General features: G+C 38.2%; 1 protein-coding gene across 3 annotated transcripts in view; it reads left to right on the forward strand.

Moving 5' to 3' along the window:
* Positions 1-14,963, forward strand: part of CAPS2 (calcyphosine 2) — a 48,592-nt gene that overhangs the window by 11,883 nt on the left and 21,746 nt on the right. For all 3 annotated transcript variants that reach the window (XM_055587401.1, XM_055587400.1, XM_055587399.1), the window contains exons 7-9: positions 5,684-5,806; positions 8,046-8,113; positions 13,120-13,239. In XM_055587401.1, coding sequence (XP_055443376.1) covers positions 5,684-5,806; positions 8,046-8,113; positions 13,120-13,239 — 311 coding nt within the window. The remainder of the gene's footprint in view (positions 1-5,683; positions 5,807-8,045; positions 8,114-13,119; positions 13,240-14,963) is intronic.

Below are 14,963 nucleotides of genomic sequence, written 5' to 3' on the forward strand. Positions count from 1 at the left end.
ACAACAACTTCAGTGGGTTATTATCACCATTTTCAGATGTGAAAAATTTAGTCATATGACCTAATCTTTTCTCTGTAGTTTTTCACTTGCCTTGGGTTGGAAATAAGGCAATATTACATATCTGTTTCTGACGTAGCTGTCTTGAACTCTATTTGTCTCACTTTACAGACTAAACTTTAAAGTTGAAAAGTGGTTTCAGACTTTCAAGTGACCTTGTTTTATTTTAAAACTGTCATCACTCCATGATTGTTTTCTAGTTGAGTTAGGGAGATATTTTTAATATCATGAATCGCTGAAGCTGTTATATTTTAATTTAATCTTAATTAGATATAAACTCACCATTCATGAATATAAGAGCAAAGTAAACATAATAAATTTAATGGTGTTTCACAAGCATATCAAAAAGGTGAACCGTGAATTTTAGAAAGGTTTGAAAACATAATTTATGATACTACTGGTCATAAATAAAGAGCACTTAGATACAATTCTTCATTCAGTTAACTTTTAATAAGAATAATGTATTTTCAGGGAAGTTTGATAGTTGTATTACTTAGCATTTACTGTTGAGTAAAAAGAATAAGTTGTAAAACCTTTCTAAAATTCAACTTTGACCTTTCTGGTATGCTTGTGAAAGCCATTAAATTGATTATATTTACTTTGCTCCTATATTTATGAATGGTCAGTTTATACCTAAATAAGTTGTAAGTGGATGTGGCATATCAGATTTTTTTTTCTAATCCATGTAGGGACTATCTGGAACTCACTAAAACCCATGGTATTTCACTAAAAGAGAAACAAAAGTTATGGGACTATTTGGTCTTTTTTATTTTAAAGCTAATTTTCCAGATTCAAACAGATGTACATAAATATAGTATTCTAGTGTCTGTAATAGCAGGTAGGACAATTTCATAACTGTTTAGCATCTGGGTGTGTAGTATCTGTAGGATCTACCATGTGATATTTAGACCACTGTAATAATGTTGGGAAAACAGAATGAAAGTTTCTGTAAGTGCATGCTTTCCTTTTCATGGCAAAACAATTCAAATAGTTTTAAAGAAAAACCTCGATACCCTGAACACAAGTTCAAATGAGGATGCTTTGTTTACTTTTGGTTTAAGAGAAGATAAATATTGTTTGCAAATCTTCCCATATGAATAAGGGTTTTATAAATAAAAGCCAGTATTTGCTTATGTTCTTTTGGAGAAGATCTTGTTTTACTTTTTTGATTCTTTTAACTTACATATTAGAAGTTTACTATGTCTTTGGTAGTCTTACAAAAAATCCCTGGTTTCTATATATTTTATATATAATAATCTTGTACTTACGGAGTTTGAGCAACTTATCTGATGTCATTTAAAAGTATACTCTTATTAGAACCAAAACTGCTGTATAAATTTGTTGTTAATAAATCCTATTATAATTACATGAATTACCACTGGGATAGTAAATCTCTAGAAATAAAAGAGGTCCCTGATATCTGAAACATAGCCCCTCTTTAAAGCAGGAAGTCACATGCAAATTGATTCTCTTTGCTGATAAAGAAAAGCTAAAGTTAGATGAATTTAGAATCCAAGACAATAATTAAAGGCTATAGCTACTAATTAAATAGGCTGATACATCAATCAACTGATAATATCAAACAGTAAAATAGTTCCACTCTGCTTGATTCTAAAGGCAAAATTCCTGTGTTGAGTTTTCCTTCCATTTAGTATAAAAGGTGATGAATCTCACTATCAAATTGTTTTACCACCTAAAATGTAAATTTATATATATTTGTGTGTGTGCATATATATATTTTTAAAGTAATGAAATACCTTTAAATAAAACACTGAAAATCAAACTTCAATTTTACAGGAAATAATATTAATTCCCAAATTAATATTAATTAATTGTACTTACGTTCAGTTCTGTTCAGTTCAGTCTCTCAGTCATGTCCGACTCTTTGCGACCTCATGAACCGCAGCATGCCAGGCATCTCTGTCCATCACCAACTCCCAGAGTCCATCCAAACCCATGTCCATTGAGTCGGTGATGCCATCCAGCCATCTCAAACTCTGTTGTCCCCTTCTCCTCCTGCCCTCAATCTTTCCCAGCATCAGGGTCTTCTCAAATGAGTCAGCTCTTCACATCAGGCGGCCAAAGGATTGGAGTTTCACCTTCAACATCAGTCCTTCCAATGAACACCCTGGACTGATCTCCTTTAGGATGGACTAGTTGAATGTCCTTGCAGTCCAAGGGACTCTCAAGAGTCTTCAATACCACAGTTCAAAAGCATCAATTCTTCTGCACTCAGCTTTCTTTATAGACCAACTCTCACATCCATACATGACTACTGGAAAAACCGTAGCCTTAACGAAATGGACCTTTGTTGACAAAGTAATGTCTCAGCTTTTTAATATGCTGTCTAGGTTGATCATAACTTTTCTTCCAAGGAGTAAGTGTCTTTTAATTTCCTGGCTGCAATCACCATCTGCAGTGATTTTGGAGCCCCCCAAAATAAAGTCAGCCACTGTTTCCACTGTTTCCCCAACTATTTGCCATGAAGTGATGGGACCAGATGCCATGATCTTCGTTTTATGAATGTTGAGTTTTAAGCCAACTTTTTCACTCTCCTCTTTCACCTTCTCAAGATGCTCTTCAGTTCTTCTTCACTTTCTGTCATAAGGGTGGTGTTATCTGCATATCTGAGGTTATTGATATTTCTCCCGGCAATCTTGATTCCAGCTTGTGCTTCTTCCAGCCCAGCATTTCTCAAGATAAGCTCTGCATCTAAGTTAAATACACAGGCTGACAATATACAGCCTTGATGTACTCCTTTTCCTATTTGGAACCTGTCTGTTGTTCCATGTCCACTTCTAACTGTTGCTTCCTGACCTGCATACAGGTTTCTCAAGAGACAGGTCAAGTGGTCTGGTATTCCCATCTCTTGAAGAATTTTCCACAGCTTATTGTGATCCACACAGTCAAAGGCTTTGGCATAGTCAATAAAGCAGAAATAGATGTTTCTCTGGAACTCTCTTGCTTTTTCGATGATCCAGTGGATTTTGGCAATTTGATTTCTGGTTCCTCTGCCTTTTCTAAAACCAGCTTGAACATTTGGAAGTTCACGGTTCACATATTGCTGAAGCCTGGCTTGGAGAATTTTGAACATTACTAGCGTGTGATCATTGCAAGTATACCTTTTTTCACCAACTCTATAAAAAGACAAAACACCCACTAATTCATTCATTGTTCATTCTTTCAAAAATAGTTCTCTAATGTTTCAGGATATGCAAGGTACCTTTCCAGGCACTGATGATAAGTCAGTGACTAAAACAGACAAATATCCCTGCTCTTGCAGAAAAAAAAAAGAATAAATGAATGAATGAACCAGTTGGGTAGCCATTCCCTTCTGCAGAGGATCTTCCTGACCCAGAGATGGAACCCGGATCTCCTGCATTGCAGGCAGATTCTTTATCTTCTGAGCTACCAGGAAGTCCTCTAATATGATAGATGATGATAAATTCTATGAGTAAAGGAAACTTGGAAAGCCAAGGTTGGGGTTGTAGTTTGTACAGGATCATCAGAGAAGATCTTTTCCATAAGGTAACATTTTAGGGCACATTCAAAAGGGGTAAGAGGCAAGCCAGTTAGAAGAAACTATCAGTGTCGTGAAATAGGAGTGGGCATGGAGTATTTAAGAAATATTAAGAGCAGTATGATGAGGGAGAAGAGCAAGGGAGAGGTGGGAGGAGATTTTTTTCAGTGAGTTAAAGGGAAGCAGAGGCTGGGAGGCAGATCGGAGAGGTCTTGTAGACCACTTCAGGACTTTACTTTCTATTCCATTTTGTTGAGAATGGGTTTTACTGTGGAGGCTATCCCAATAATGCAGGCAAGAGATAAGGATGCCTGCTTGGACCCAGGTGGTTGCAGCAGATTTGGATAAGAACTGGTCACAACGAGAACTTCGATTCTAGACAGTTTCTGAAGGTAAGGCTCAGAATATTTGGTGATGGATTGGTTTTAGGCTTGAGAGAAAGGAAAGATGAAAGATGACGCTAAGGCTTTTTGAGTTGAGCGATTCAAAGGGTGTATTTTTCATTAACTGGAGTGGGGGATATCACAGTGAAGTCTGATTTGGGGAGGTTAAATCTGAGATGCCAAGTGGAAATGCCACTGTTTCCCTTGGGTAAAAGACTGAAAACAAGTTGAAACAAAGTAAGATGCCTTTGAAAGTTTCCTCCAACCTATACTTAATGCAGAACCTGGCTTATACTGAAACATGTCTGTTAATTTAATCTTTCTTAAATTTACCTTATATAATATTAAACATCTTTTTGGTGACTGTCAAATCACTACTTAGGAAAAACAGATATTAGTGGGTAAATAAATAAAATTATAAAGTATCCTCATAAATTTATTTCCCAATAACACGCACTTAAGATTTATTATTCATTCGTTGGATACATATACAGTGCCAACCTCATGTGGTCCTGCTCTGGCACCAGGGATCCTGCAATGAAAAAGACAGACAAGGTTCCTGCCCTCATGGAACTTACAACAGGAGAGGCAGGCAACAAATCATAAACAAATGTATAATAAAGTTTCATGTAGCAATCAAAGGTCATGGAGACAGCAAAGACTATGAAGATGAAATGTGACCTTTCAAGAAAAATCTGAAGTAAGAACAAGCCCTGGGGAGATACTCTTGTAATCTATTACATTTTTGATAAGTTGTCATCCTATTGGAGCATTATATTTTGTTAAGCTCATAAAAACACATCTAGTATTCAGAGAAAAATTTAGCATTTACCTCTTTAGAATGTTGTTAAAAGTTCAGAAATAGCAGACATAAAACCAATGAATCACCAAAGCAGTAATTAGTAAAAGTTTTGTGTACACACCAAACGGTCAGTTCGTGAACTGGAAGTACTCAAATTAAACATGGAAAGAGACCCAGGGAGCTATTGTTATAAAGCAGTTTACATAGTGTGGAGGCAGTGACTGTTGATGCTTCACAGTGATTGGTTATAATACCAGAATTTTATTAAATGATAAGGGATGGGTTAGTGGTTACTTCATATCAGTTTGGGGGAACAGTGTAAGTTTCACTTATGGTTTCTAGAGACATAAGCAGGAAGTAACCCTGATCAAGTTAGTCTCACTTGTCTTGTAAAATAAGCTAAATTAAGCTTTGCTTGTATGACTAAACTGGTATTGTCTGCTCAGGGAATTTTTAAGGCTGGTTTCTGTTTGTGTTTGATTTTAACAATCTCAAAGGATACACCCATATATTAGTATCATTTTACTTGCGAACTTAGCTTTATAAATGAATGACATGCCCATATTTATTAACTTTACAAAGACTCAAATGGACAATTATAGTTATAATAGTTGCTATTTTTTATGTAATGCTTACTATATGTCAGGTACTTCTGAAATGTGTTGCCCATGTATCACCTCATTTAATCATTTTTTGGAGTACAAAACAGTTACCAATTAATTGCCATTTTATTTATGAGTAAACTGAGGCACAGAGATGTCATCTAGCTAGAAAGTGGGAGAGCTGGATTCAATAGGCGGTCTGATTATCAGAGCCTATACTCTTAATCTGATGTATCCAGTCATTGTTTTATTCTTTATATTGTTAAAAGCAAATGTTCTAAGCATGCATATGAGGGCTCACTCATTGCTTCACATCCAGTGTGTACAAGGTGCAGAAGCCATCACAGATGATCTGACAACTCTGGACAGGAAAGCCCTGCTACAGCTGGGTTATGCAGCCAACCCTCACATTCTCCAACGGAGTACAGGAAAATCTGATGCTGTAAGTTATTGGTACTTTTACTGATTTGATAAACCGTTTAAGATAATTTGCCCTCCAAAATTTTGCAGCCTTAAATTTGAAGAAATGATTCCAACAGTTGAAGTTGGACTGAGGTAAATAGTCATTAATACTCCAGGTTCAGCCCTCACTTCTACCATGGATTGACGTTTGGTATGTTTACTGTGGAAAAGTCATCTTCCATCTTTGGAAGTCTGTAAAAATTTAGTTTACACTGTTCAGAATGTTAACTGACCACGATGACAGTGGGCTAATCTGGTATCACCCCTTTCCCCACAAAGAAGTAGCTGGATAATCTTTTTGTTTTGAAAATCATAAGCTAATAAAACTGAAGGGCAGGGATAATGTAATTTTTCTTTAGGAAAAGGGAAACAAAGCCCTAGTCTCAATGTTAACTTTATACTTTTTACAAAATGAATGAGATTTCTTAATGAGTATTACTTAGACTAGTTATTGTACAAATAGATAATTATAGCATTGCTATAGTGTCCTGGCATATGCAGACCAAGCTGCTTGGAGTTGGAGGCCATTGGCTCCCTAGACACCCCCAGGTGATTAATACCTCAGGTACACCTGTAATTGATTGATGGGCTATCAGTGTGTGTTGGCTTAAAATTGAGAAAATTCTGCTTTAGATGGCCTAAATAATAATAAAGCAACGTGGATTTAGCTAGATACGTTATCATTGAGTGGATATTCAAAGTAGATTTTATTTGGATAGCAATCATCCTGAATCAATCCATTCTGAACTGACAGCAAGACGTAATCAATCTCTGGGCCAGGTGGACTGATTTTCTGCAGATGTCCCAAGTTGGTGATTTGTTTATTAAAAATCACATGTATATGCCTATTATTATATAGATGTTTATGCTTAATAGAAAAAGGAGTATTACCAGGGTTATAGAAAAATTAAAAAATGTTCCTTGCAAAGTTGTGTCCCAGATAAGGCTTATTTTGGTATATTTCTAAAGTATACTCTTTTGGGGCTTCCCTGGTGGCTCAGACAGTTCAGAATCTGCCTGCAATGCAGGAGTCCCTGGTTTGATTCCTGGGTTGAGAAGATCCCCTAAAAAGGTAATGGCAACCCACTCCAGTATTCTTGCCTGGAGAATTGCATGGATGGAAGAGACTGGCAGTCTACAGTTCACAGTGTCGCAAAGGGTCAGACGTGACTGAGCAACTTTCATTTTTCACTAAAGTTGTACTTGATTGGATGTTACTAAATACATAAGGCCTTTTGGCTACTGCTCTTAGTATAATCCAGAGCCATCTAGGTGTTTGTGGATTTCTTTTCCCATTCAATTACTTTCTAACTGGCATCATATCTTAATTCACCATTAAGCACATTTTACTCTATTGTGGTAGCACCCCTGTATCAATCTTTTAAAGGAGATATTTTACACGAGTAAATTTTGAATGCATGTGAAATTAGTACCAATTTACTTTTTAAATGTGGGTGGAAACTTTCAACTTAGTTTTTAACTAAATGAACAACAGAAGCAGTGAACCTGTGGTTTTTATGTCCATCTCTACCACTTTGTCATTTTTCAGTTGCATTTGTGTGATTTATCCTTCTGATCTGCCTTCTGTTTACACAGCTCTCTAAATCAATGTGCCTGGGGGTGGTTCTGACTTTTCCTCCAAAGTGTAAGTCACGGTAAATGTCAGCACCCAGGGTGCTTGTTCTCCAGGGACTCTATACTCATCAACGTCACCTCTCTCGCTTGCTTTTGGGTTTTACATCCATTGTCTGACTGATATGGAAATCACTGATGATTTCTACCAAACTTTAACGGCATTACATTTTAGCAAATAAATGTATTTTTAGATTAAATAATTGGAATTCAAATTTATTAATGATGATATGAATGTGCTTAGTCTCTCAGTCATGTCAAACTCTTTGTGACCCCATAGACAGTAGCCTGCAAGGCTCCTCTGTCACGGGATTTCTCAGGCAAGAATACTGGAGCAGGTTGCCATTTCCTTCTCCAGGGGATCTTCCTGACCCAGGAATCAAAGCCACATCTCCTGTGTCTCCTGTGTTGCAGGCAGATTCTTTCCCTGCTGATCCACTGGGGAAGTCATTGGGAAATGATGATATGGTAATCTCTATTTAAGAAAGAAATTGGAAATGTTTAATTTATGTTTTAGGACTCTTGTGTTAACTATAGTATTGTTCTGCTTTATGGACAATGGCATTTTCTTCATTTTCTCTTCTCAGGATGTTGTGGCTGCAGAGAAGAAGAAACAGATGGTTGCAGAGCAAGTGATGATAGACCACTTATCCAGGCAAGCGTTAATAGAGATCCATTCAGAAAGCATTCACTACATATCCTTTTTATACATGACATCTGCATTGGAATGGTCAACTCAGAGGTTTCCATACTTTTCTCTGTTTACTGCACTTTTTTTTCCCACCAGACTCCTTGCCCAACAGAAATACTTAACAGTTCTATTTACTAAGTATTTTTTGTCTAAAGAGCTTAGTAAATATTTTCTTCCTAAAAACTTAATGGTCATCTGAAAAAATAATACAAATTGAAAAAATGTTTTTATTTCCTTTATAAATATGCAGCTACTCACTAATGGGGCATATGCACTTCTTGGATGACAAATAATCTCTCAAATCTTAGAATTGGATGGAATGCTGCCACTCTCACTTTCCAGCCCACCTGGCCCCTGCTTTTTATCACAGCAACTGTAGAAAAGCCAGTTTTGCAAAGATGTGATATCATTCATTGACGGCGTGTAATGTGGTATTTTGCTGAAGCTGTGAATTACTTGGAGCTAGTAGTTTTTGTGGTATGCCACAATTATGAAGTATCACTATTTCCCTCAAAAACTAAACATATCCAGCGGTGTTCCTTTGACTTCCCTGTGACACCCAAGTGTGACTCAGTGCAGTTTGGGAACTGTGGGATTGTCAAGAGTTCTAAAGCCTAACGTAAAGTTTCGCAACCCTTAGAAAACTAGATAAAGTTTCAATACCTGCTGTGCTAAATTGCATGAATATGTAAGTAATGCAGGATTTCAGAAGAGGCTGGGATAGTCTAGGAAGTCTTCACAGCAGAGGTAAGACTCAAATTTAGCTTTGAAAAAGAGAACTACTTAGTTGGTTGGCAGAGAGAAAGAATGATAGTCTATATACCTGTTTGTTAGTTAATTTTTTGACACAGTTTTGTTACAGTCTTCAGTATTTCCCCTTTTATTACCTCATGAACTGACTTTACATTTTTACTCCCAAAATGCCACCGCAGTGTCTCTTCATAAGATAACTGCTGCTGCTGCTGCTAACTTGCTTCAGTTGTGTCTGACTCTGTGCGACCCAATAGACGGCAGCCCACCACGCTCCCCCGTCCCGGGGATTCTCCAGGCAAGAACACTGGAGTGGGGCGCCATTTCCTTCTAGTGGCGTCCATATTGCTGGGTTAATGGCAATTACCTAATTCTCAGTTACTCAACCCATCAGTGCCATCTACAGGGTTGAGTACTTTCTTCTCTGTGAAGCACTTTTTTTTTTCCTCCCTTGGCTTCTGGCATACCACACATCGCTGGTTTACCCTCCTACTTTCCAATCCTCAGCCTCCTGTCTTAGTTCGTCTTCACCTCTCCTATCTTTATACACAGGAATATACAAGGACTTCTACTTCTTGGACTTCTCCTTTTACTTTCTAGGTGATTTCATCCAGTATCGGGTCTTCAGTAACCATCTATATGCTGATGCAGCCCTAATCCAAATCCCAAAGTAACGTTGGAAAATGTTACTTTGGTTTCTGAAAGTTGTTCTTTTTCATTCCCTTATTATGAAATCCTCTTTAGTTTTCTTCCATGGCAACAATATTCTTCAAGTTCAGTCCGTCAGTTCAGTCACTCTGTCATGTCCGACTCTTTGCAACCCCACGGACTGCAGCACGCCAGCCTTCCCTATCCATCATCAACTCCCAGAGCTTACTCAAACTCATGTCCATCGAGTCAGTGATGCCACCCAACATTCTGATCCTCTGTCGTCCCCTTCTCCTCCTGCCTTCGATCTTTACCAGCATCAGAGTCTTTTCTAAGCAGTCAGTTCTTCACATCAAGGGGCTAAAGTTTTGGAGTTTCAGCTTCAGCATCAGTCCTTCCAGTGAATATTCAGGACTGATTTCCTTTAGAATTGACTGATTTGATTTCCTTGCAGTCCTGGGGACTCTCAAGAGTCTTCTCCAACATCACAGTTCAAAAGCATCAATTCTTTGGCGCTCAGCTTTCTTTATAGTCCAACTCACATCCATACGTGACTACTGGAAAAACCATAGCTTTGACTACACAGATGTTTGTTGGCAAAGTAATGTCTCTGCTTTTTAATACGCTGTCTGGGTTGGTCATAGCTTTTCTTCCAAGGAGAAGTGTCTTTTAATTTCATGGCTGTGGTCACCATCTGCAGTGATTTTTGAGCCCCCCAAAATAAAGTCTTTCACTGTTTCCATTGTTGCCCCATCTATTTGCCATGAAGTGATGGGACTGGATGCCATGATCTTAGTTTTCTGAATGTTGAGTTTTAAGCCAACTTTTTCACGCTACTCTTTCACTATCATCAAGAGGCTCTTCAGTTCTTCTTTGCTCTCTGCCATAAGGGTGGTGTCATCTGCATATCTGAGGTGGTTGATATTTCTTCTGGCAATCTTGATTCCATCTTGTGCTTCATCCAGCCCAGCATTTCTCATCATGTACTACGCATCTAAGTTAAATAAGCATGGTGACAATATATAGCCTTGACATACTCCTTTCCCGATTTGGAACTAGTCTGTTGTTCCATGTCCAGTTCTAACTGTTGCTTCTTGACCTGCATACAGGTTTCTCAGGAGACAGGTCAGGTGGTCTGGTATTCCCATCTCTTGAAGAATTTTCTGCAGTTTATTGTTATCCACACAGTCAAAGGCTTTGGCATAGTCAATAAAGCAGATTTTTTTCTGGAATTCTCTTCCTTTTTCGATGATCTATCAAATGTTGGCAATTTGATCTCTGGTTCCTCTGCCTTTTCTAAAACCAGCTTGAATATCTGGAAGTTCACAGTTCACATATTGCTGAAGCCTGGCCTGGGGAATTTTGAGCATTACTTTACTAATGTGTGAGATGAGCGCAACTGTGTGGTAGTTTGAGCATTCTTTGGCATTGCCTTTCTTTGGGATTGGTGAAAACTGACCTTCTCCAGTCCTGTGGCCACTGCTGAGTTTTCCAAATTTGCTGGTGTATTGAGTGCAGCACTTTCATAGCATCATCTTTTAGGATTTGAAATAGCTCAACTGGAATTCCATCACCTCCACTAGCTTTGTTCATAGTGATGCTTCCTCTGGTCCACTTGCCTTCACATTCCAGGATGTCTGGCTCTAGGTTAGTGATCACACCATCCTAGTTATCTGGGTCATGAAGATCTTTTTTGTACAGTTCTTCTGTGTATTCTTGCCACCTCTTCTTAATGTCTTCTGCTTCTGTTAGGTCCATATACATTTCTGTCCTTTATTGTGCCCATCTTTGCATGAGAAGTTGCCTTGGTATCTCTAATTTTCTTGAAGAGATTTCTAGTCTTTCCTATTCTAGTGTTTCCCTCTGTTTCTTTGCATTGATCGCTGAGGAAGGCTTTCTTATCTCTCCTTGCTATTCTTCGGAACTCTACATTCAGATGGATATGTCTTTCCTTTTCTCCTTTGCCTTTTGCATCTTTTCTTTTCTCAGCTATTTGTAATAATTCTTCAAGTTATTTAGGCTTAAAATCTTGTTGATGCCTTTAATCCTTCTCTTTCACTCAAATCCTATATGCAGTTTGTTGGCAAACTCAGATCTACCATCAAAATAAATTTATCCCCCTCTGCTGCCACCCTCCCTGTTCACCCTGTCATCTCCTGTCTCCTCGATTATTTCAGACACTTTCTAATTGGACTCATTGTACCTGCATTTGCCCCTAATTGGTCTATTGTCAACCTAGCAGCCAGTGAGTCCATTAAAAACATAAGCCACATCAAACCTTCCAGTAACATCCATGTCAATCAGAATAAAATCTGTAAGACCTATATATTGGTTGCTTCCCAGGTGGCTCAGTGGGTAAAGAATCTGTTGCCATGCAGGAGACGGAGGACACAAGGGTTCATTCCCTGGGTCAGGAAGATCCTTTGGAAGAGGAAAATGCAACCCATGCCAGTATTCTTGCCAGGAGACTCCTATGCACAGAGGAGCCTTGTGGGCTACAGTCCGTGGGGTTGCAGAGTCAGACATGACTGAAGTGACTGAGTATGCACATGTATTGGTTACCTATCACCATAAAACCTAGTGGCTTAAAACAGTAGTTATTAATTAATGCTCATGTGTCTTCAGGTCAGCTGTCCAGGCTAGACTTGGCTGAGTAGCTATTACTTTTCACTTACTTTGGCCCATTATATATGACCAAAAGCAGTGGGCTTAATTCTGAGTTTAATCCTTAAAAAACCTCATGTTTCCATTTGCTTTTTTGTGCTTCTGCCATCTTTGTTAGCTTGGTTAACCCACTTGCTCTCAAAAGGAAAGTCCTTCCCTACATGCAGCTGGACCACTTAGCCACGATTATCCTAGATGAACAGATTCCCAAACCACCCACACTTGCACGAATTAGTTCAGGTCAGATCAGCAGAGCCCTCTGCTGCCAAAGCATTTCCAATGGCTAAACTTAAAGCCAAAGAAAGTACACTACCATTATAATGAGGGCATGCCAAGGGCGTGAATCAGGAGTGCTAAAAAACGGGGGTCAGTAGCACATTCTCCCCAATCCCTGCATGTTTTGCCCACCATTAGACCCTGGACCCCTTTTCCTACTTCTCTCGTTTACTCTGCTTTGCCATCTGGCTTCCTCCCTTATAAAACATAGCAGAGTCACTGATGTCTCAGGTACTTTGCATTTATTTTCCCTTTCTCTTGGAATGCTTCCTCCCCACCCCAGAAATCCATATGGTTGCTTACATACTTCCTGTCTTTTATTCAGAAGTCGTCAGCACAGTGTCTTTTTGTTTAAAGAATAGTAAAAGGAAGACCTGAAACTCCAAATCCTCTCAGAAATTTCAATTTATTTTTAGATAATACTTATGGAAAAAGAGATAGATAAGAATATTCACTTGTATGATGTTTTTAATTATTAAATTTGTTCATTTAATATCTGATAGATCATTCATTCTGCCAGTAGTATAAATTGGCATTTGTATATGGGTTTTTCCAACTGCTTATAAATATGTGAATACTAGAGCATTTCATTATAATATTTAATTGTCAGACTGTTGTGTTTTCCTGTATAGGGCTGTAATCAGTGATCCAGAGCAAAATTTAACCTCTGAGAAGCAAGAAATTTCTCATATCCTTCCAGATTCAAAGCTGGCACCTATTCGATTTAGAAAAAGAACACTGCATGAAACGAAGTAAGAAGGCTTTTATATAAAATAAGGATGTAGTATGTTATATTTTTCAAATGTACTTTTGTATCTAATGGAAATTTTTTCCTTTGTGTTTTTATCTTTTCTGTATAAAGGAAAGTGGAATTTTTGGAGTTCAGATCCCAGTTCTGTCACTTTAAGATACTGGGATAAATTTTGCCCTCCAGATCTTCTATTTATAATTTAGGAGTGACAGCCAGAAACTCAGGCAGCAATACATGTGAAAAGACACAATGTAGTAACTGAGACATCTGTATATGCACAATATATACTGGCTGAATTTCGATGACATAATATATTCAAAATTAGTATTTTTTAAAAAATATTACTTTTTGCCTTTACTTTGTACTTTATGAAGTACAAAGTACCAAGTACTTTATGAAGTACGAAGTACTTGGTTTGGTATGGACTTTTATAGTTCGCTGGTGCAGTCCACTGAAAGTTCTCACCAACTTCACCGATAATTGACATTTAGCCTCAGATTTAATAGAATAGAGAACCCACCAGTTCTTAGAGCAGTTTTTTAATATTTTCAGATTGGTGTAATTGTCAGTACTTTCTTATAACTTCCCTGGTGGCTCAGAGGTTAAAGCGTCTGCCTGCAAGGCCGGAGACCCGGGTTCGATCCCTGGGTCACGAAGATGCCCTGGCGAAGGAAATGGCAACCCACTCCAGTATTCTTGCCTGGAGAATCCCATGGACGGAGGAGCCTGGTAGGTTACAGTCCACGGGGTCGCAGGAGTCGGACACAACTGAGTGACTTCACTTTCACTTTCTTGTAACTTTGGTCTTTTTCTCTCATTCTTATCTTATTTCTAGAAGCCTTATCTTATTTTCTAGAAGTTTCCATACCTTTAAATATTTGAAGGTATCATGCGTTAATTTCCTATTGCTGCTGTAACAGATTACCACAAATAGTATTTTTGAAACAACACACATTTATTCTCTTCCACTTCTGGAGTTCAGAAATCTACAATCAAGGTGCTGACAGGACTGCATTCCTTCCGGAGGCTTCGGGGAAGAATCGCTTCTTTGCCTTTTTCAGTGTCTAGGGGCTGCCTTTGTTCCTTGGCTTGTGGTCCCTCCACCATCTTCAAAGCAGAGGAGTGTTATTACTCTGCTGTTCCTTTTCTGTAGGTATCACGTATCCTTCTGCTTTCCTTTTATAAAACACTTGTGATTGCACTGAACCTACCTGTATAATCCTGGTTGATCTTCTCATCTCCAGATCTTTAAGTTAATCACATTTGCAAAGTCCCTGTTATCATGTGTAAATTAATTAATGTGACCTGAAGATTAGGATATGAGTATCTTTCAGGGGCCATCACTCAGCTACCATATGTCTAAACTTCTCTTTCTTAAACTTTTATAGAAATAAAACATTCATTCACAAAGTGTACACATTTTAAAAGTACAGCATAGGAATTTTCACAAACTGAACAAAACTTATGCATTATTCCTAGACCAAGAAACAGGTCAGCACCCCAGAAACCATCACTGTCCCTCAGTTACTTCCCAGCTCCTCTGCCGCCCCAGGTTAGCCTCTCCATCCTAACATTGTAGATTGCTACTATCCGGTTATGAATTTACATGAACTCACAAAACTTGGACTCTGAGTCTGAATTCTTTTGCTTAACGTTACGTTTGCGAGTTTAATGTGTGTTATTTGTAGTTGTCCCTTATCCTCCTTACTGCACAGTATTTTATTG

This window comes from Bubalus kerabau, chromosome 1 (genome assembly GCF_029407905.1).
Source record: "Bubalus kerabau isolate K-KA32 ecotype Philippines breed swamp buffalo chromosome 1, PCC_UOA_SB_1v2, whole genome shotgun sequence".
Taxonomy (NCBI): domain Eukaryota; kingdom Metazoa; phylum Chordata; class Mammalia; order Artiodactyla; family Bovidae; genus Bubalus; species Bubalus kerabau.